Source organism: Branchiostoma belcheri, unplaced genomic scaffold (assembly GCF_001625305.1).
Source record: "Branchiostoma belcheri isolate BF01 breed outbred unplaced genomic scaffold, Haploidv18h27 scaffold22, whole genome shotgun sequence".
NCBI lineage: Eukaryota > Metazoa > Chordata > Leptocardii > Amphioxiformes > Branchiostomatidae > Branchiostoma > Branchiostoma belcheri.
In genome coordinates, this window is record NW_017803713.1 from 2,513,741 (window position 1) to 2,536,104 (window position 22,364).

The 22,364-nt window shown below is 41.8% G+C and overlaps 2 protein-coding genes across 30 annotated transcripts in view; one reads left to right on the top strand and one right to left on the bottom strand.

Moving 5' to 3' along the window:
* Positions 1 to 12,065, top strand: part of LOC109470172 (nidogen-1-like) — a 54,035-nt gene extending 41,970 nt beyond the window's left edge. For 5 of the 26 annotated variants that reach the window (XM_019768958.1, XM_019768970.1, XM_019768968.1 and 2 more), the window contains 6 exons: positions 700 to 816; positions 1,157 to 1,285; positions 1,668 to 1,787; positions 2,032 to 2,169; positions 5,384 to 5,539; positions 6,770 to 7,495. In XM_019768958.1, the coding sequence (XP_019624517.1) occupies positions 700 to 816; positions 1,157 to 1,285; positions 1,668 to 1,787; positions 2,032 to 2,169; positions 5,384 to 5,539; positions 6,770 to 6,939 (830 nt within the window). In that variant the 3' untranslated portion in view covers positions 6,940 to 7,495. Of the gene's footprint in view, positions 1 to 699; positions 817 to 1,156; positions 1,286 to 1,667; positions 1,788 to 2,031; positions 2,170 to 2,979; positions 3,692 to 5,383; positions 5,540 to 6,309; positions 6,456 to 6,769; positions 7,502 to 7,534; positions 7,688 to 7,857; positions 8,011 to 8,321; positions 8,445 to 8,838; positions 9,109 to 9,265; positions 9,438 to 9,680; positions 9,839 to 10,010; positions 10,138 to 10,459; positions 10,579 to 10,968 lie in introns of those variants that run through there. The other 21 variants (XM_019768967.1, XM_019768969.1, XM_019768966.1 and 18 more) reach the window with 13 other exon arrangements.
* Positions 12,066 to 12,421: 356 nt separating this feature from the next.
* LOC109470210 (UPF0568 protein C14orf166 homolog) overlaps positions 12,422 to 22,364 on the bottom strand; it is an 11,989-nt gene continuing 2,046 nt past the window's right edge. For 3 of the 4 annotated variants that reach the window (XM_019769044.1, XM_019769047.1, XM_019769046.1), the window contains exons 2-8: positions 16,925 to 17,049; positions 16,445 to 16,544; positions 15,988 to 16,074; positions 14,645 to 14,733; positions 14,287 to 14,358; positions 13,317 to 13,365; positions 12,422 to 12,988 (exon numbers count right to left, since the gene is read on the bottom strand). In XM_019769044.1, the coding sequence (XP_019624603.1) occupies positions 12,834 to 12,988; positions 13,317 to 13,365; positions 14,287 to 14,358; positions 14,645 to 14,733; positions 15,988 to 16,074; positions 16,445 to 16,544; positions 16,925 to 17,049 (677 nt within the window). In that variant the 3' untranslated portion in view covers positions 12,422 to 12,833. The remainder of the gene's footprint in view (positions 12,989 to 13,316; positions 13,366 to 14,286; positions 14,359 to 14,644; positions 14,734 to 15,987; positions 16,075 to 16,444; positions 16,545 to 16,924; positions 17,050 to 22,364) is intronic. The other variant, XM_019769045.1, reaches the window with a different exon arrangement.

Here is a 22,364-nt window from a genome sequence, read left to right on the forward strand (position 1 = left end):
AATGGCCTGATGCATGCCCCCCCCCCCCAACCAGTAGTTATAGGACAGCCCCTTAATTGTAAGCAGTTGATCCCAGATGGGGAGACCAGCTGTCCCTCTGGCTGTCCCCCATCTGAATCAAAGCAGAGGTTGGTGGGGGAAGATCATTATATATCTAACACAAAAGGTCCACTGCAGCGACATAGGGGACCCCCCACGAGTCCCATTTTTAAACTTGACCTTGGCCTCTACAATGGTAGCTTGCCTACCAATAATCATGAAGTATCTAAATATACTCAAGTTATTTTGCTCACAAGCCACAAACACAAAAAGGTGCACTAACGTGACGTACAGACCCCCCACGAAGCCCAAACTTGAGCTTGACTTGGGCCTTAACAGCAGTAATCTGCCTGCCAAAAATCATTGACGTCGAATCATGCCTTCAAGAGTTATATCGCTAAATCCGCAGTCACCCACAATGCGGGGAGACAATTCTATAGTCTTTCTGATGAAGACAATTAGGACTATCCCCCCTATAGTTAGAGCAAGGAGGTTTAAAAACCTCCTTGGTTAGAGCAGCAGTATGCTGATAGACTTCAAGCTGTAATGATGAAAAAAGTCAATTCAGCTAAGTAGAGTAATGTAGGTTCATTTTGCTCTAATAATACAAATGAATCAATGTATGTTTGTGCATTGATTGATTGATCAATTGCTTTTCAGAATTGGATCCCTGCAACCCAGATCCATGTGGTCCCAATGCATTCTGTTTGAAGCATGGCACCCAGTGGAAGTGTCGCTGTAACAAGGGCTACCAGGGAGAGGGTGACCAGTGCTTTGGTAGGTCATGCTTTGACTCACACTTTCTACACATCTATGGCTTAGGCAACACAAATGTGTGGATAGCATCCTTTTGAGATCCCAAACTTTAATGATAAGGAAAAGAGTTGAAAAGAAACATACTATTAGTCTGGTTTATGATGGGGCATTTATGAAGGGTTTAATTTGTGACAGCTCCATGATTATTTTGATAGAACTTGATTACTATCTTATTTTATAGACAAGTTTCCAACTTATCTTTCATTTATGATTTAGTGCTAAGTACCATTTTTTTCAGCAGTTTACCAGTCATGTGATTCATATTAAAATGTCTGAAGTAACCTGGTTCGTTCCTCCCCAGTGATTGAGGGTCCAGATCCATGTCGCACCAGTGACTGCCACCCCAACGCCAACTGCCTTCCTACCAGCTCCTCCTACAGGTGTGAGTGTCGACCTGGATACAAGGGAGACGGCCGTCTCACCTGTAACCGTGAGTAGTACTAGTCTTAGCAGTTCTCCCTGACCCTTTATTGTAGTATTGGATAGAATGAGCCTATCCTTAGAGGATAGAGTCTGATCATTCAAAAGAATAAAGTTATGTATTACATAACTTTCAAATGGCATGTTTTTTTATCATACAAAAAGTATATCATTTCCTCAATTTTACATGACTGCTGGCAAATGGTACAAAAAGTACTATGTTGTGCTCAAGAAAATTGACACGTCCAAAAGTGTTTTTTGAGTTACTTTTATTGTTATTTGTGTGCTCGTAGCATGTTGCTGATTTGATTCAAGTGAAGCATAGTGCAAGGCAAGGAGATCTTGGCATAAAGAGGCAAAGAAGATTTATGTTGATCTTGTGCCATCTCCAGCTGCTGACCCGTGTGATGACAACAAATGTGACAGAAATGCCATGTGCATCCCTGTCGGACCTCGGTCCTACAGGTGCGAGTGTAAGAATGGATACCAGGGCAACGGGTTCTCCTGTGGAGGTAACTAATCTAATGTTTATTTCTTGTTCTTTTGTTTGTAAATTAGAAATTGTTAGTTTTAGGCTTAAAGCCTAAATTAAACAGTGTTATGTAGCTTGCCAGGGTATCCGCATTTTAAGTTCTAGCAAAAGTGAATGGAGAATTGGGTTGCCTAGTACAGTCTTGTTAGATAAGATCAATTATGTTGAAACATTGATGCTCAACACTTTAGGTGTTAGAGAACTCACCCTTTTGTATCTTACAGCTGCTGCTGCAGTGCGGGCTGGGGAGGATCCGTGTGGCCACCTGGTCTGTGACGTGAACGCACGCTGTCTGTTCCAGGGGGGCAAGCCAGTCTGTCGCTGCAATCAAGGATATGAGGGCAACGGATTCTTCTGCAAAGGTAAGGAGGGGGGCATAGAATAGGCTTTTTTTTGCAAAACTCTAGATTGGCCCATTTTGAAATGAAGTTGGTAGGTGGATGTCAGTAAGTTATCACCTTATCAAAGAAAGGTTTGTTTGGTATTCACTAGTTTCCAGTACATGGTGGGATCTGGAATCCCTGGCAGAAATGGTAGATATGATAAGAGTCACAAATGTTTGCATTTGGTGTGTTTTGACAGAAACCCTTTTGTCCAATAACCCACAGTTTCCCAAGTGAAGAATACCAGTACAAACCCTGCAGTTTGTAGCAACCATTTGGAACACCAGGCATTAAGCTTCCAGGACTGAGGAAATGCTGTTATTTGCTTTATCCATAAGCTTGTCCATGACAAGTTCTGAATAAGGAGATTTTGGCCAATTGCAAGACTTAATTGATCTTTAGATCCAGATGCCACAAGAAACAAAAAGCAACACAAATATTTTAAGAATGTTGCCACCTACTTTGTACAGTGGCCCTGTCCAACAGTAATTGGCATCCATGTATAAATGTTAGTTACAGCTTAAATGTGTATTTGCACAAAGAAAGTCAAACTAACATTAAATGTCCTTCATGTTAGGCTGAATTATGTCTTTAATTATGTTACTTTGTGTAACAGTGCTGTGTTGCTTTCCCTATTGCATGTATTAGAAACTCGTTTTAGAATGCAGTTGTTTACTGCACATACTTGTGTCTTATGTAAAATTTCTGCACTTTCTAGCATCAAACTAGATAGGCTCTTTTCACACTTCTTCTTCCCTACTGACATGTCTGAGTGTCTCCCCTTCACAGGCTGATGTCTTAAAGGAGCTGATCCTGGAGTTAAAGAAGCTTGTATATTAGCAAGTCCACAGCTGGAGAAGTAATATATTTTGGGGCAGGTCACTATGGCCTATTTGGATGGATTTAAGAATGGAAGCAATAAGCTGTAATTTTGAAATTCGCAATAGATGAATAAGTCATAGATGCAGAAATCATTAATCTCTTTTATTGAGTTAATTACATGTACATTATAGAGTTTTACTGGTAGATGATATTTTTAATAAATTGTAATAAATTTTAGAGATATAATCTTAGAGTTGTGCATGTTTTTGTTTTGTATTTCCAATTTTGTCTGTCAAGTATACTTTGGCACTACAGTTTTGTCTTTGTGTAACAAGTCGGTTATTTTTTTCTGTTGGCACCTTTCTTCTTGTTTTTCCCTTCGTGTTAATTTGTTATCGTGACATAACACTTCAAGCAATATTTTCTTTTTCCTCTCCTGGTTGAGACACAAATAAACTTTTCATTTCTTTCGTTCCTTCTGCTTTGTTTGAGTTGTTGTGTTGCAGTGATTTCTAGCTCACATGTGTATGCTCTTTAGTTGTCATGGATAAAACAACTTAAAATGGCATGAGTTCCAAAAGTTAATTGGTAATTGAATAGTGTGAATTGAAAGAGTTTGAAAAGGCAGGCCAAATTAATGGAGTTGGGTTAGCTATATGGAGGGCACTGAAGCATGTGTCTTCACGTGTAATCTGTATTCAAAATCAGTAAATAACCTCCAGATAAGTCAAACTAAGATAACCAAGCTGTCAACAAACTACATGAGGAAGTAGTTTTGTGGCTGATAGAATTTGTCAAGATTAATCAACATCTTATCAACAAACCACATAATTATAAGTAGGTATGGCTGATGTAATTTGCCAAGATTGATCTTATGTAAAAGTTGAGGATCCTTGGTGCCAAGACTCCTAAGCAGTGCTATGAGAGTAGTAGTCTGTGCTATTTCCCAACAGTTGTATGACTTCTGAACCTGCCAACCAGATGGATCTAATCTCTTCATACAATCCTGGTCCTTTAAATTAATCTGTTTTTATAAAGCTTGAGCTTGCCAGATGGGTTTAGTTGTACTTGTCTCAAGAACAACCACCATTGGTCCTGGTGAAATTGAAGGTTATGACCTTATCATTTCTGAATGACATCTCTAGCACTGATTAGGAGCTTTGAAGGTATAAATTCCAAGCTTTAAAAAAAAATGTTTCAACTCTAGGAAAATTGATTCATCACAGTTGTTAATTAGTTAGTGACTCCTATTGATTAGAAAAAGTGTCCCGACTCCACAAATACCAGTATTAATTAAGTTGCTGACCAGCAATAGTCTGACATAAGCCTGCCGTGCTTGAAGGGGAGTCCTCTCGACCCTTTAAACGTACCGTAAAACAGCTAACTGTAGTCGCTTTGAAAATTCTTCTGGTTCTCCTGGCCTTAACTGTTTTGTTTTTGTAACCTAAAAGTATTTTTAGCAACTTGCACCCTCCTCAGATAAAGCAATTTGTACAGCTGCAGAAAATGCAATGCCTTCTGTGAAAATAACTTATTTTTCAGGCTTAAGTTTCTGTCTTTTGGGGTAGTCCTAATTAAATTAATAAGGCTTCCTGTTCTGTGTCTCTGTTCTGTGTGTCCCGATGTCCTATTTGGCCGATGTAGTATGGCTTGTTGCCCAAAGGAGCCACAGCCAAGAGCTGGTCCCACTTATAGGAAGGTCTGAGGTAAAGCTGGGAATTGGAACCAGCTTTCACTTGATTGACCTAATATTGTCTCCCTAAACCAGTGGTTTAAGTTCTCAGGATTTGCAGCAGGAGATGCTGGGATCTTGTCTTGTGACACACATAGGTTGGTGTCTGGTATGCCTGCATGGTTCTTTGCAGGATGCTGATAAATGCTGGTTGTGCGATTGGCCTGCAGAAGTGCAAACCAAAGGGCTTATCACAAGACTGTAATGTCATTTTTTTCTGCTGCAGCATGGAAGTTCACCCACAGGTTTTTTACAGCACATATTTCCACAAATTCAAATAAACTATCTGTTAACTATTTGTTATTTCATTTCAACTACACTTTTTGTAAGAAATTACTGCAGCTGGTAGAAAAAGCAAGCATGTAACTTTGCAAAGGCACAACAGCTTTCCATCAACTGTATTCACTTCACACTTGTAAACTTACTTCATTTTGGTTTTCTTGGTTTATTTTGCAGTGCTTCAGCAAGAGCAATTTTTCTGCATTTTGCACTGGCAGCATGGCCACTCTTACCTTGTGCAGCAGTTGCAGCCTGCAAATTTGTAATTTTAAAAGCATGATATGCATGAGAAGTGCAGAAGATTCGCAACCCAACATCTATACCTGTACATGTTTTAATATACTTTCCTTTTTTCCCCAGCTGGAGTGCGATATGCACCTGCAGACTGGCTTGACCCTTGTGCCAGCAATGAGCACGACTGTCACAAGGACTTGGGCAGGTGTGTGTACGAGGGCCAGGGCAGGTACAGGTGTGAATGTACACCTGGCCATGCTGGAGATGGCAGGACCTGCAATGGTAGGAAACCATTACGTACTGTAAACCAAGTTCAGAGATTTAGCCATTCTGCCCAAGTTCATGGTTTTTTTTGGAGGGGAGGGGGTAAATATCAACTAAACTACCCAGTACATGTCAACATTCTAATTCATGAATCTGTAATCCACTCAATTCACAGTTAACAGTATCATGAGCTGTGTATAACAGGTCCTTGGCATTCCCACAGACAGTTTTGCATCCAAGCATACTAGTACATCATTAGTACATGATCAAGTAACTTCATTTCAATAACCACCTCTTGTGGGGCTTGTCTGTACTACAGTATAACATGGCTTTAGATTTGCTTGCAGTGCATTGTAAGATGCATTTCCTATGTTTGGAATGTAACAACATGTTACTAATTGCTATATTGTGTAACATGGTTCTAACAATGTAGCCAATGACAGTGCATGCCAATGTCATACTTGAATATGACAACATTTTGGGAATTGAGCAATATTGTTCATGGTCTTTGTAGCTAGTACAGCACATTTATGACCTTAAAGACTGAACACAGTCATGAAAGTGGCACAGACAGTGGCAAACTTGAAACTTGGTATGTAGTACATAGTGTACAAGCATGTACATGAATCTTAATTTTATTGGACTGTTGGGAGAAAGCAAAATCCTTGTACATGTCAGCCTTTTTGTGTCACAGAGAAGATAAGCCCATTTCACATATTGATGTTGGCATGTCCAGTCATGCTGTTATTGTCAGACTAATCCAGACACCACTGTGTTTCCATTTTCAGATGCATGTTCCATGCTTCCCACTTACTTCTCTGCAGCAGCATAGTGCTCCCTGCACTTGCATGGCTGGCTGTCCTCCATCCATCCATCTCTCCATCCCTCCATCCTCCGTCACCACTCTGGTGCAGGTTTGTGAAGCCGTCCTAAGGTCAGTGGCTTGTGATGTGTGCTGTGTGTCGGCAACGCTTCTAACCAAGCTCTCACCTGGTGCTCCTCCTGTCTGTCAGCTTGGTGCTGGGCTAATGTTTCAACATTAAAGGATTGCATAAGAAAAGTTGTTTTCTGCATAAATAGTATGCAGAACACGAGTCCACAAGAAAACTATTTGCAGAAACCAAGTGAACTGGACTGAGGCACCAAGTGTAGCATCAGTTTAACAGGCAGGAGGGAAGCCATTGCTTGCATGCTGCGCTCCATGAGAAATGACCCGTGCACTTTTCGTAATCTTCTCTCCGCTCATAGCCATAGCGGTTCTCTCCAGCCCCTGCGGAGAGGGGAGTCACAACTGTGACCAAAATGCTGTGTGCATTAATGACGATGCAGGCAGATATTCCTGCCGCTGCAGACCGGGGTTTGTTGGAAATGGATGGACCTGTTATGGTAAGGATCCCATTGGTAGGTCTTGTCTATGAACTTCTTACTGTTTCATTTCACTTTCAGTGCTTGTTGGTTATTCACTATTCTGTACTTGACAAAATCCATGGCATAGCACCAGCCAATTTGAAACAGTTTGTCAAGTCGGAAAGTATTTTTCAGGAATAGACCCTTGAAAATTCACAAGAATTTGATAAAATGGAAACTGTTGTATTCTGGTTGTGGTTGACAGGTTGCTGAAATTGAGTGCTTTTCTTGTGCCATGGACGCCAACTGTGGGTAGATGAACCTTTGTGTGGGATTGTAGTGTCATGTCTGGAGGTCCATGTTTGCTTGCCCATCTGGTAGTGGAGAGAATGGCTCTTCATTTCTTAAAAACGAGACAAGTAATTTCTTTGGATGAAGGAAATATATGGTTTCACAGAATAATATGTCAAAGCTAACATCATGCCATGGCAGCCATGTTTTTTTATTCGAAATATCAGCTTGAAAACTCACTAAGGAGTAAAGTTTCAGATGGGCAGCATCTGGATTTCTCTGTGTTACTGGTAGTTAGCAGCTGTTTTGTAATGGAGCTCTTCTCCAATACTGCCATGTCTATGAATAGTGTCTCCTCCAACCCCCTCCCCACAGCCACCCCCATCCAGCCCCCAGCCAACCCCTGTGATCGGGCCTCCTGTGCCCCCCCTGGACAGGGCTTCTGTGTACCTGTCAGTCTCACACAGTACCGCTGTGAGTGCCTGCCTGGGTTCAGGGATGTCAACGGAGACGGCAGAGTTTGCCAAGGTTGGTTCCTAATTGCTTGGTGCTTAAAGTAAGCACAGATAAATACACTTACTAGCACATGCATCTACATTAGGTAGAGCCTTGATACCTCTAGTCCCCAGCCACTGAATAGTATCTGATTATTTAAATGGTAAACCATGTACATGTATAACTAGTGTCTATCCCCATAGCCATCCAGCCCCCAGGCCCTCAACCTACAGGCAACCCATGTGATCGTGCCAACTGCGCACCCGAGGGGCAGGCCAAGTGCATCCCCCTGGGCCCCACTGACTACCGCTGTGAATGTCTGCCAGGGTACAACGGTGATGGAAGAGTCTGTACAGGTATCCAGTTGTCTGTTGGTTGAGTGCCCAGTGGATCCTGATGGTTACATTTAACCTGGACATGTGGAATCTGTGACATGATAAATAAAAATATCTGTTAAGTCATATTTCTGAGGGTAGTAAAGAAGGAGGGAGTATGAAATAATTATGCGAAAGTTCTACCCAGTTCCCTAGCCTGTGCAAGAGGGTAGTTAGTATATACCATCAAAACAGATGAGACCTCTCCTTGGATTACTGGTTAAGCTTACGTTTCGTATCTTTGTCATGATTCAAATAAACAAATACTGTTTGCTGTTGATTTTTATTGGCAGATATGGATGAGTGTGACCTGCTTGACCCTGCCTGTGACCCCAACGCACGCTGCATCAACACGTTTGGGTCTTACCGGTGCGAGTGTGCACCTGGGTTTGTGGGAGATGGCAGGACCTGCTCTCGTGAGTTGGCTTTTATGTTTCTAAATAAAGATTTGTATTTCTTCAGTAGGGTTTTTGAATGCTAGCATACAAGCTTACAAATGTAAAATCATTGCCACAATGATAGAGCTTAAACAATGCTTGGACATTAATATCCTAGTGCTTTCTGGTGTAGGCATCTTAAAATAGAGGACAATTAACCGTCAAACATTTCTCACCTATCAACTTAGCTTGGATCTTGAGCCCACCAACATGGAAGACACAAAATGATGTCACTGATGTCAATGAAAACAACTTGTCTGAATGAATGATTGAAGTGAAGTATTTGCTGCATGTGTTTAACATTACATATACTTAATCTGTTGTCTTGTACGGAAGAATGACATGGTTTGTCCTTTTTTCCTCTCCCTCTCAGCTGTTGGTCAGGCTCCCCAGGCCTCTCTCCTGTTTGCCCAGGGCATGTCCATCAGCCGCATCCCCGTCCCTGCCCAGGGTTACCGTGGACAGATTGTCGGCGCCCAGTCTGCCGCCCGTGGGAAAAAGGTGCTGGTGAAGGCCGGCATGACGGCAGTGGGGATCGACTACGACTGCGTGGATGGGTACATGTACTTCACCGATGTCACCGGCAGGTCCATCAGTCGTGCCAAGATGGACGGCAGCCAGCCAGAGGTCATCATCAGCCAAGGTCAGTATTTGGTTCCTAGAGTCATAGTAGCTATGAGTTTCCTGTTTCAGTGCATATGTGAGTTTTTCCCACTACCAATGATTTTAATCTTGTCATAACCTCATCAATCGGCCATGATTTTCCTTACTTATCCCTGTGATTACCGACCTGTGCCCAGGCCTGAGCAGCCCGGAGGGTGTAGCCGTGGACTGGATCAGTAAGAACCTGTACTGGACAGATTCTGGAACTGATGTCATCGAGGTGTCCAAGCTGGACGGGTCAAACCGTAGGGTGCTGTTCAAGGATGACCTTGTTAACCCCAGGTCCATTGTGGTGGAGCCCTTCAGTGGGTAAGCACTAAAGAAGGGGAGGGGTCTGTATCCGAGTAAAAACATGTATGTAGGTTGGTGTTCTGAAGTGAAGGATGTCACGAGGTGACAAATGTCCCTCAAGTATTGTGCCATTGAGGGTCATGTATTTCTATAGATAAGGTCTGACCCCCATTTTAAGCTGGATGAACAGGTCCAATGTGGTATCTTCTGAGCCTCTCAGATCTATTATTATAAAATGTCCTGTATACGCCATGTCCACAGCACCATGTATTGGACTGACTGGAACCGTGACAAACCAACGATTGCAACGGCCAACATGGACGCCACCAACCGCCGCATCTTTGTGGACACTGAAATTGCCCTGCCCAATGGCATCACCATTGACTACCCAGCCAACCAACTCTGCTGGGCAGATGCCGGTATGGACTTGATAGCTTCCTTCACCATTAGTTTGTTAGATCCTTGTCAGCTGCATTAGCAATGATTGACAGTTTTTCATGTTAACTATTACATCTAAATCTATCTGCTGAAAGCTCACTGGATGATCTATTGAAACTGTTGTACATTGTCATTGGTTTATGTTATGTCCAGGCACCAAGAAGGTGGAGTGTGCCACCCTGGGCACAGCTGCCAACCGACGCACGGTGTACACCCCCACACAGTACCCCTTCAGCATGACATCCTACCAGGGTAGGCTCTTCTACACTGACTGGCAAAGGTAAGTACGGCTGCAATTAATTACAAATGGCTTTCAAAGATTGTCTTGTGAGGGAATACAGGTATTTTAGGACTTGACAGATTCAGACATAGTTTGATGCTGTTCAGCAGATCTTGACATTTACATGTATGTTGTCTTGTAACTAGATCTGAACATTTGTCACAATGAGTGATGTTCCTTGCTTTTCAAGAAACATATAACTTATTATAAGTGGATCCAAAACAGTGTCAGCAATCATCATCTGAGAATAATGCTACGTGACTGCCATTGATAATGCTACCTGACTGCCATTGATATTGACATGTGCTGCTTGTTTCTGCAGGGATGCAGTTCTTGCCATTAACCCCCAGTCCCAGACAGAACAGGGCCCTCTGCCCCTCCCCCTGGGCTCCAGTGGAAACCCCTACGGCATCACCACCATCACCAACACCTGCCGCAGGGGTATGGACAAGTTTCAATCCTTCAGACATGCACCTGGCTGCTCTTCGACATTCTTTGAAACATGGAAACCGTGCTGCCTAACCCGTAACATATCAGAAGGCTACCCAAGTTCAAAGAAGTGGAAACTTTATTCTTGTATAAATTTACTCCAACATTAAATGCATGGTTTCATGCTTTTCTACTCATTGAGGTCTGGTAACCATTTTTATCTTTTCATGCCCCAAATTTGCATTAACAACAGATGTTACCTAGGAGGATATTATAATTAATCTTACCTTTGCACACTTGGTTGCGTGTACATATCTCCCTACACTCATCGGGTAAATCACAATTTAAGTCATGGTTTCATGTCGTGAGTTCAAACTTTGACCACCCATATTCCCCCTCCAGGTGCCAATGCCTGCAGTGTGCGTAACGGGGACTGTTCTCACCTCTGCCTGCCCAGACCTGGCAACCAGCGGTCCTGTGTCTGCCCCTCCAACCAGTACTCCAACGAGGCAGCGTGTGTGGAGTAGAGTGTGGAAAAACCCTCTCCAGTTTTTAACTTTTAACACAAGATTTTAATCCCCACAAGAGAAGTGGAACTTCACCAAAGCAACTTTTTTTGGGCAGATGTGGAAAATGTCTTTAAAAATATCAAATATCCATATCAATTCAGATGTCTTTCATAAAAGGGCTCTAATATTGTCTTGTTGGTCAGCCAGACTTGATTGTGCAGCAGATTCCTTGTACTTTTGGCAAACTAAAAATCCATATGCCAGAATATGCAAGAAGCTTAAGAAGCCCCATTCTCACTCATGAATTGCCTGTGTACCATTCACAGTGAGGAATATAAACCAACGTTTACAGCTTCTGCCCAATTAGCTAAGTGGAACAACTTTGTCATGGGATTACCAATTCTTTCCCTCTTCAACAACACAACTTTTAAACAACCAATTAAATTTGAAAGGCCTTGGACATTGCTAAAAAATTAACAGTTTGCTGCCTCTTCTAGTCAAAAGAAGGGATTTTTTATCTGAAAGTCCCAAGAAGTGCAGCAATGATGTTATTCAGGTAAAGTGTAAGGTGTGAGTATAGGCCTGCACCAATCAGTATTACTGTCATTGCACCGCATGCCAAGTAAGATTTTATGTAGCTGTTGTTTACTCTAATAGTGGACCTTTTTAAATGTAGGCACCAGATCTTTCACAATATGTATAGTAGATAATGTATAGTAATATCTTGCTGTGTCAATGTATCTGTATTTTTCTTGGCCTACTCTGTAAAATTAGTGTAGTATTTGTACTTTGTCCACAACAGTTGTGGTATTACATTTGTCTAGTCACATTTTTTTTTGTATTTGAATTGAATCAGGAGGTGTGATCTTTTTTTTTCCTTGATGCTTTTTTAAAAACTAGCTTTGTAGATTTTGTACTAATACATGACACGAGAGCGAGTGTTAGGGATAGAAGTGCACAGTATGTGTATTGAGCACTTGAAGAATGTAAGTTATCACTTGAACTGATGTATGGTGCTGTTTTAACTTGTCTCAAGTTTTTTTAGATAAAAAACACTCAATGTGTCTGTTTTCATCTTGTCTTTTTTTATTGCTGCTACACTTTAGACAAATATCCACTATAATAAGCCAAGGCTAGAATCTATCTATGAATATCATCCCCTTCTTAACTTCATGGTGCAGCAAGTTGAGTTACTTTTCACAATCAGCTTGCATAATAAGGCAACTTCATTTTCATCTTGATCGCAAAAGTCTTTCTTCAGATGTTGCTTTTAATTACTTGAACTACTGGCTGCATCTCGGAAGCAGGTAGAAGCTTTTCCAAGTGAAACAGTTGGTGCCCAGGTTACAAGATTTAATTATGAGACTTAAACCCCTCTCACATACATTGTACAAGAGGTCAATGGACTAAGAACATTTCTAGTTGTACAACAACTAGTTAATTGGTTGACACTAGACACACTTTGCAACTTTCAAAGTTACCTCTCTAGTTCCAGTGACAGTCCATTCATACATTTATGACCCAATTCATACATTTATGACCCAAAGAGTTTGCACGTGAAAGGGCCTTAAAGTACAGTCTGATTGACTATGATCTCGTGAAACCTTTGACTGCCAGTATCCTCAAAGCTGCTGTGACTATTACTGTCGTATAAGGTTGCAGTTGCTTTACAAGTCTGTTAGTACCATTGCTGTTGTCTTTGTAAGACAGCTGCTGGGTTGTGATGCAGGTGCGCACAGCAACACCTGTCCAGCTACATCACCTGCCCACCTTCCCCAGAGCCTGGTCTGTCTTGGGGTTTGCCGTGATGGCCTGAACGGACACGATGGCCTCGTTGATCTTAGTCTGCAGATCCCTCAGCTCATGGATGTGAAGCAGCCGCAAGATCTTAGCAGCCTCATTCACAGCAGGATCTAAGGAAATGTACCCAGAATGAGAATAAATGAGATGATCATGCAGCCAAACTATGTTAACACAAAGGAAAACGTGATACTTTGTAGTTGAACCAAGATTGATTAAAAGAGACAATTACTACAATCAAGTAAAATTAATCAAATTACCTGCACTTAATTTACATGAAAATAGTGAAGGGAGGACAGACAGTGATGTATGTATACAACTGACTACTGTGCAGAGGACCAAAGTTTTCCACTATGCCCATACAGTTATCTTGGCTCTTGCTGGGTACCACAGGCAGTGCAAAGCTAAACATGGTAACTCCAAATAAATAGACCAGCTTACCTCCTGTGTCAAAACCAGCATCTAGGTCCTGCAGAAGGATGGGAACCCCCTGGAATACACAGTGGTACCAACTTGATGCCACATCATAGTAAAATGAAACTGTACCTCCTGCTGTTTAGGCAATAATTTCTTCCACTGGTTGTATAGCACATAATAAACAGGTACAATGACACATTAGGAAATACAAGGTACAACTTATTATTTTGACAACTACGAACAGTGAACCACAGCTAATAATGTCCCAATTACTGCAACTCTCCCAGCCAAAAGGTAGAAAGTGGAGTGAAAAACTGATCCAGCAGGGTTGCTAATGAGACAATACAAATATTGAATGGATGGATTTACATGTTCACATATACTGACTACTAATCAAAGATGTTTGTAGGATCTGGGGAAAAGCCTACAAAGTTTCTGGTGCTGATTTTGTGAGTACTACAGCTCTTTAAAGGGGGAAACCATAGAATGTTCTGTTCAACATACTAGTATATCTTTACCACATCTGGTGCATTCCAAAAAGGGCAGGAAGGAAGGAAGTACTCAACCTTTGCCATTAGGGTCAGTGACAAACAGTTTCAACTTGCAAGTCATGAAATAATCCAAGTCTTTACAGTGGGACACGTCTTCATCTCTTTTACTCTAAAGAAAGATGGAAAGTTCTTCCTTTTTTAGAATTTCTTTAGACAGTGTTAATTATTATGCCTAGAGATATTGCCTAACTAGTGAATATTATTCAGCAGATCCCCTACTGAATTACATGTACTTTGGAGTTTTAACAGCTAAAACAATACCTGCCTAACTTGGATACAGATTGCACGTACAGGATGCTACAACTTTGTTAATGTGTTCCCTTGCAGGACTGGGGCATATTGCACCTTTTTACTGGACGTTTACTGTTCACAAATTAGTTTTCCTTTTTGTACACCTATGGAACTGCAATGCCCTGCTAACCATGGTAGAATGTAAAGTATACCTCAGTCTTCTTGTTCTGTGATTCAGCAATTGCTTCTTTGGACAGTTTTTCCTGTATAAGCTTACGTATGGCCTGTAGGAAGAAACATAGCCTCTTAGAAAATTATCTAAATGCATACTAACTTAAAAGATATAATACATTTCCTAGGAACAAAAAGAGGGCCTATTATTCAAAGTATTTGTTATACATCATACAAAGTACATCAAGTAATTTCTAGTATTTGAAGTGGTAATAAGTTAAGAAGACTTTTCTTAGAGCCCACATAAGAGAATAGTGGAAGTGGAGATTTGGACACTTGAAGACACTGGGGTGTATTAAACTCCTTTATGAACATGTGACAGTAGACTAGAATCCATACCTTAAGTAACATGAGTTGGTCTTCATGTTGGGGGATCTGTAAGAGTTGGGCCAGTGAAGCCACACCTGCTCTGAAGTCTGCACTGCTTGCTGTAAATGTTAAGTTGTTTAGAAAAAAGCTGACATAAAATGTTGGCTTTAGCATAGTATCTTTCAAGTGTTATAATAATAATTTTCTTCTCTGTACAACTAGCAGACTTAACACAGGTACATGTCCAATTGTGGGCATTTGTCAAACATCTTATCCACATCCTGTTTTTAGTGATACCAAAGTAGCAGGGAGGAAGCGGCACTACAAAGACCTCAGCACAATGAAGACAGTTTTGTTAAGAGTCATGACTAGAGACGCAACAAACAAACTCAAATAGACGTCACACTATCTTGGTGTGTCATTGTGTTTCCTTAAGACCCTTCACTTTTACAAACATCTTGCTTGTGAAGGTCCACTCGTTGTAACGGTGTCACACCTTTTAGTCTAACAAACTGTATGCTGTGCCACTTTCAACAACTGATTGTGCAAACAAAACCTGTTGACCTTGAACATGGACAGTGAATGAAACAAGGCTTTCATCACCTTTTCTTGAAGAATTAGGTCTTTGTCTACCTGTTGTGGTAATCAAGACAAGGCTTCTTTCACTCTGGTCATCAATTACCAAAAGTTCTGACTTTCTCACAAGAGACAATATCTCACAGGAAAGTGTTTGTGTGCCAACAAGGGAATCCACGTCAGTAACTCCATAAGCACCTTATGGATGTGGATTTGCTGACAATGTCTACTTGTTGTACTGTTGTGGTACTATTCAGTGGAGTCTGTCTGCCTACATCAGAAACACTGATGTAGTGTGGTGAGAGTTTGCCGACTTTGCCTTTGTACTTTCCTCAGCCAGAGGACCGGAAAAGGGGTAAACTGATCTGCTGTGGTACAACACTTCCTCTCAGCACTGGTGTTGACAATTGTGTAGAGAACACCTTACCTGCAAATGGTTTCACTCAATGGCTGGTTGTTCTTTCTTTACAGCTGTTTTAAGACATCCTATTCCCAGAGAAGGGAGGGTACAGTTCCTATCTTTCAGCAGTTTTACAAATTTATAATAAACCCTGATAAAAATTTTCCAGTCTTCGGCCCTAGTAGAATACAGTATTAGTACTTTCAACAATTTTTTTCCATAAAAAGTTATCAATTGGTAGTGTGTATATAATGAATTCCCCCGTATGCAAGTGGTACATGCCGAGCAAAAAATAACGTCTCATTCACCTTAAAGTAAATTGTACGAGGACAAGAGTCAGACAGTGCCACATTTTAGGTTTGCAAAATCTCCAGAGAAAAGTGGCAAAAACACCTACGATCTATGCTGCCCAGGACATCTGCGCTGGGTGCTGGCATGGGAGTCTTTTGAACACTGGCTGCCTTCACTTGTCTGTACTTTTCCACTGCAAGAATCATCATACTGGTAAGCAAGACAGTCATTTTTATTCTAATTTATCAGTTTGGCAGACATACATGTATAGGCTGTTACAATCTATCATCCTTTTGGTTGTCTTATGGGATAGATAGACTGATCTGGACAATTACTGTGACAGGTAATGGATAGTACATATTAAGCTGTTTTAATTCCATGGAATTCGTAGCCAGAGTGCTTAAATTTTACACCTGTGCATCAATGCATTCTACATAGTATATGATATAGCATATTTGGTGCACTAATTAATTAAGCTGTTTTTATATGGTTGTCCCTTGATACAAGGAAACATTAGAGAGAGAGATTGTCAAGATATACATGTAGATGGAAGAAGCTCCTACCATTATCACCATACTCCAGCCTCACAGCATAACCCAGCAGCCAGTCCATCACAGCACTTTTGTCTCCATGGTTAACAGGACATGCTAGCTCCTCTAAATACTATGGTGGAAGGAAACAAGAAAGACTTGGTTAATAATTACTGTATCAGCTGCATCTGCAGGTCATGTGTATATCTTTTCATCATCAGAAAAGCGATTATAGTAAGATCCAATAATTCTGTGGAGATCCTACTAGCTTTTTTGTGTCACCCACCATTGCCCTGTACATGTACAAAATGTACATGTAACTTACATGTATTTAAAATCAGATTACATTAGATTCTGTCTGCCCCTCACATGTGGTTGAATGCTTGCTTTTGAACCTTGAGATGTCTTTCTACTCTTTGACTGGCAAATGCCAAGCCCCACCAAGCTAGACATGTAGAAGTACACACAGAACTGGTCATGTTTGGCACATGTCAAGCAACTATCATCACATACCTGTTTGAATGCTGTTGGCCAGTCTGCACTCTGAATGTTACGTAGATTTGCTCTGTCTTCTATTTTGTAGTGTCGCACCTTCTGGTCCTCAAGCCAAACTATCATATTTCGGAATTGTGCCTCATCTGCAAGTGTTGGAAAAATGCTGTTACCAGAGAGAATAATAAACATACTGGTAACTTACGTGCCCAATATGTTGAGACCTGTCCAATGGTACCATAACTATAAGAGCTGCTCCAAGTCTGACAGCATCACAGCTTATGCGGTGTGGCATTTTGTAATCTGTTGTCTTGCTTTGTCTGTTGAGCTTATCAACATTTGTGGCTTGTACTATATGCTCTGGCAATGTGCCGTTTAATAGATGAGCATTAATAGATTTCTAAGTCTAACTATAATAAATGGGGTCTGCCTATTTACCGGAATACACCGGAATACACCGGAAAACACAGTTAAACACCGGAAAACACCGGAAAACACATATAGGAGGCTAAAATCTACCGGAATACACCCTGATATGATGAGATAACATACTGAATTGCTGTATTTTGACATGAAGTAACGTGTATATCGCCGCGGGAACAAGAAATCGTTATGAATTGGCGATCGGCGATCGCGGAGGCGAGCCGACCAGTCGCCATGTTTGTTTACATTGCCGACTACGAAATGTTTGTTTAACGCGATCGCCGTACGTCACTTTTTCTCAGTGACAATCATGTGACGCCAATTTCTAAAAATGATGAACCGTTTTTCTTGTCCTATTATTTGTTGACACCGTAGAGTACCTTAGTCCTTTTTGCTGAATATGTTTCGCTGTTTCTCCGATCCCGCTGATAAGAAAATCGCGCACTAAACCAAACACGGCCGATTCGCGTTTATGCAGGGTTGTTCTAGGGAGATGAACCTTTATCCGTCACGGATATACACACCACAACTTTCTCTGTATTGTTTGCCTTTAGACAACATCTGTTATTTTCCGAGGTGGGCAATGAGTGCCCGAAATTCAATCCCCGTCCTACGATACAAATAAAATACGGCAAAACGATTGTACAGTGTTGACAACGCCCGATTTAATCGGCGATAGTCAGCGGAGCTCGTACAGTTCGAATGCACGCGTGTTATGTCCATCGCGATCTTGTCTTCAACTCGGACCACCGGCGGATCCAGAGGGGGGCGCACCCGGCGCCCCCCCCCCCCCCCGTTCGACCGGGCAAAAAAAAATTAGACGACTGGCCAAACACAAAATCGGAGAAAAAAACATAACACATTTTAATAGAAAGGAAGCCTATGGTTACGACCAATTCTTCCCGGATACGTCACGGACTGTAGAAGTACATGGCCGGGGCGACGGAGCTGTGACGCGCCGATATGAGGCATAAGACATGGTCACGGAAAACTCAATAGTTCACACAAAAACGGTCCAATCAGCCATATAAATGTGTCTTTGTAATCGTCACGAGTTGTCCTAGGTCATGTACTACACGTGAGAATTCAAATATGACTCCAAGACAAGATTTGTACAGTCAAAGTTGACCTTCAGAATGCCTCCTTTTGCCTCATTTCGGCGAAGATTTCGCACTGCATGGGGGTTTCACTGCTACCGTTTCGGCATTTATCATATGTACTTCCGGGTCGTAGCAGACAGCACAGGCCTCATGTTCTTTCCACGTGCGGCGGTCAGGCGATCCAACCCGCGGTCGGGCTGGTACGTCGGGCAATTCGGCATACACAGTGTAGTATTCTAACGTTATATGTATTGCAGGATAACATGTGTAGATAGAACAATGTTATTATAAACTGTGAAACTCCAATGACGTACTTTCAAGTACGCTCTGTTAAGAGTACATACCACGCCAACTTTTGACGGGTAGCCTTACTGTGGTGAAACTGTGTCATTCGTTTGACTTGATAGTTTGGGCTGTTAAGAGTATATTCCGTGCCTAGATTCACAGAATAATTTCTTCCGTGGTAAACTGTGTCATTCCAATGACGCACTTTCAAGTATGCTCTGTTAAGAGTACATACCACGCCAACGTTTGACGGGAAGCCTTACTGTGGTGAAACTGTGCCATTCGTATGACGCACTTTATAGATTGGGCTGTTAAGGGTATATTCAATGCCTAATTTCATAGAAAACTTCTGCCGTGGTAAACTGTGTCATACCAATGACGCACTTTCAAGAATGCTCTGTTAAGAGTACATACCAACCCAACTTTTGTCGGGAAGCCTTACTGTGGTAAAACTGTGTCATTCGTATGACGCACTTTACAGTTTGGGCTGTTAAGGGTATATTCAATGCCTAATTTCATAGAAAACTTCTGCCGTGGTAAACTGTGTCAAACCAATGACGCACTTTCAAGAATGCTCTGTTAAGAGTACATACCAACCCAACGATTGACGGGAAGCCTTACTGTGGTGAAACTGTGTCATTCGTTTGACGCACTTTACAGTTTGGGCTGTTAAGGGTATATTCCATGCCTAATTTCATAGAAAACTTCTGCCGTGGTAAACTGTGTCATTCCAATGACGCACTTGCCAAGTACTGCTCTCGTTAAGAGTACATACCACGCCAACGTTTGACGGGAAGCCTTACTGTGGTGAAACTGTGTCATTCGTATGACGCACTTTACAGTTTGGGCTGTTAAGGGTATATTCCATGCCTAATTTCATAGAAAACTTCTCCCGTGCTAAACTGTGTCATACCAATGACGCACTTGCAAGTATGCTCTGTTAAGAGTACATACCACGCCAACGTTTGACGGGAAGCCTTACTGTGGTGAAACTGTGTCATTCGTTTGACGCACTTTACAGTTTGGGCTGTTAAGGGTATATTCCGTGCCTAATTTCATAGAAAACTTCTGCCGTGGTAAACTGTGTCATTCCAATGACGCACTTTCAAGAATGCTCTGTTAAGAGTACATACCACGCCAACTTTTGACGGGAAGCCTTACTGTGGTGAAACTGTGTCATTCGTTTGACGCACTTTACAGTTTGGGCTGTTAAGGGTATATTCCATGCCTAATTTCATAGAAAACTTCTGCCGTGGTAAACTGTGTCATTCCAATGACGCACTTTCAAGTATGCTCTGTTAAGAGTACATACCACGCCAACTTTTGACGGGAAGCCTTACTGTGGTGAAACTGTGTCATTCGTATGACGCACTTTATAGATTGGGCTGTTAAGGGTATATTCCGTGCCTAATTTCATAGAAAACTTCTGCCGTGGTAAACTGTGTCATTCCAATGACGCACTTTCAAGAATGCTCTGTTAAGAGTATATACCAACCCAACTTACTGTGGTGAAACAGTGTCATTCGTAGACTGGAATTTCTGTCTAGGAGCTCTGATAATATAACTAGTTTACACAAATTTAGTGTCTGTAGTCTCCAGCAGATTAACAACTATTTCTTATAATTGTCTTATATTGGGCAGCGAATATTTCAAATTTTGCTTTTAATCAAACAGCTGCTCTGTGTGAAATTCTTAAAATGTGAATTCACGAAGCGTACGCGTTTTCAAGACACGAGATATGCTTTGGAAATTAAACCAGTTGGTCATCTGCTACAATACACATTCAGCATTGATTTCCAGACAGCCCCTCACCTGGTCTAGCAGAACCCCTAGGCCTCCTGCAAATGTTTTTACACTGGGTGGACATGAGGCAATTTTCAAACATTGGGCAAAATTTGTGGACATCGGGGTTAAAAAAGTGGTTTCTATGTGTTGCTAGGGGAGGCAACGGCCACTTTTCTGGGTGTTGGCTCCATGCTGCAAAGTTTAGTTTAACGGTGTTGAGTATACTTTCTTTCGTATGACGCACTTTAAAGTTTGCGTCATTCCAATGACGCACTTTCAACTCTGCTCTGTTAAGAGTATATACAATGCCCACTTTTGACGTGAAATTTTCTGTCATGATGAAACTTGCGGTCAATCCTATGAGTAGTATGACGCAATTTCAAATTTGCTCTTCGATAATAATAAGTTTATTGCAAGTTCGTGCCCTTGGGCTAATTGCAAGTAACAAAGACCTGGAGACAACAATACATGGAAAAATACATACAAAAGGATTGTTAAAGTTGCTATACTATTTTCTAGAAGGTAATCGTCTAAAACCGTGATGGCGATGAGCAGCATAATATATTGGATTTGTGAGGCTTTCTTCGTTTCAGTCACAAAACAACCTATGGTGTGGTCATCGCTGAAAGCCCAGTGTTTTAGCCTCACTTTCTTGAACTTTTCGTTAAGTCGTTACTTCATAAACGCTGTCAGAGGATGCTTACTACATTTGTACTACTCCCGTACACTGCCGTCACAACTTGTTAGCGTGACCCGGAAACAGATGTGCCTCGGCTCCTAACCGGGCACCTCAAAACCCCCATGTGGTGCGTATTTGGGCTTGAAAACAATGGCGGAAACCATTGAAAACTATCTGAATATGCATCAAGTTTAACTCGATAAATCTCGTTTCTCGCAGAAGTCTGATTGCTCGGGTGCACTGCAGGAGCTAGGACAACTCGTGACGATTACAAAGACACATTTATATGGCTGATTGGACCGTTTTTGTGTGAACTATTGAGTTTTTCCGTGACCATGTCTTATGCCTCATATCGGCGCGTCACAGAGCGCCGCGCACGTGTTAATAATCCAGATTTTGATTTTACACTATTAGCGGGCACGCCCCACCACGCCTAGACTCGATTATTGTTTACTTGTTAACACACTACTGTGAATCCCTAACCTTTGTGCCTCCCACCTATCGTCGATATTAACACGACGTTGCAGTAAAACAAGACTCGGACGCACGGTAAGAAAATGTACTAGGTCACTCACGTCCCGAGCGCAAAGACGCGCCGTGTGCTCGTAGGTCATGCTCGTACGTCATGCTAGCCAGCCGCCGATCTCAGTGGAACCCCGGCCGAAAATAAATACCCCCGTAAGAGTAACACAATACTGCAAGCCGTGAACGTTCTGGTCGTCGTAACGTAACATGAATATAACATGGCAGTTGTGCCTCAACTGATGGCCAGTTCTAATGCACTTTCGACTCTAGTTAACACAGAAATTTTTAACAAAGATTATATCCATGTAATGCATGCCGTTACAAAGGTTCAGTTGACAGAAATCTTTTCATTTCGTATCACGAAATCTCTTTAAATCCTAAGAAATGCTGCAGGAAAATTTATTTGGAGCGGGACTATACCAGCCAGCGGTACGAAGTGAAAATGCGGGGTATATGTACACGGCACGGTTTGCTACAATATTTGGGCCTTTGAAATCTTTTGCCGCCCGCCCGGTGGGCGGGGCCAATGCCTTTGCTGAGGGCGTGACGCCGCTCTGTCTGATATGGACGTGCCGTCGTCTTGGCAACACGTGGGAACGTCCCAGCGACGAGAAGCTTTCCACCTTTGATTTTGAGACATAAGCAGTAGTTTACGAGATATTTT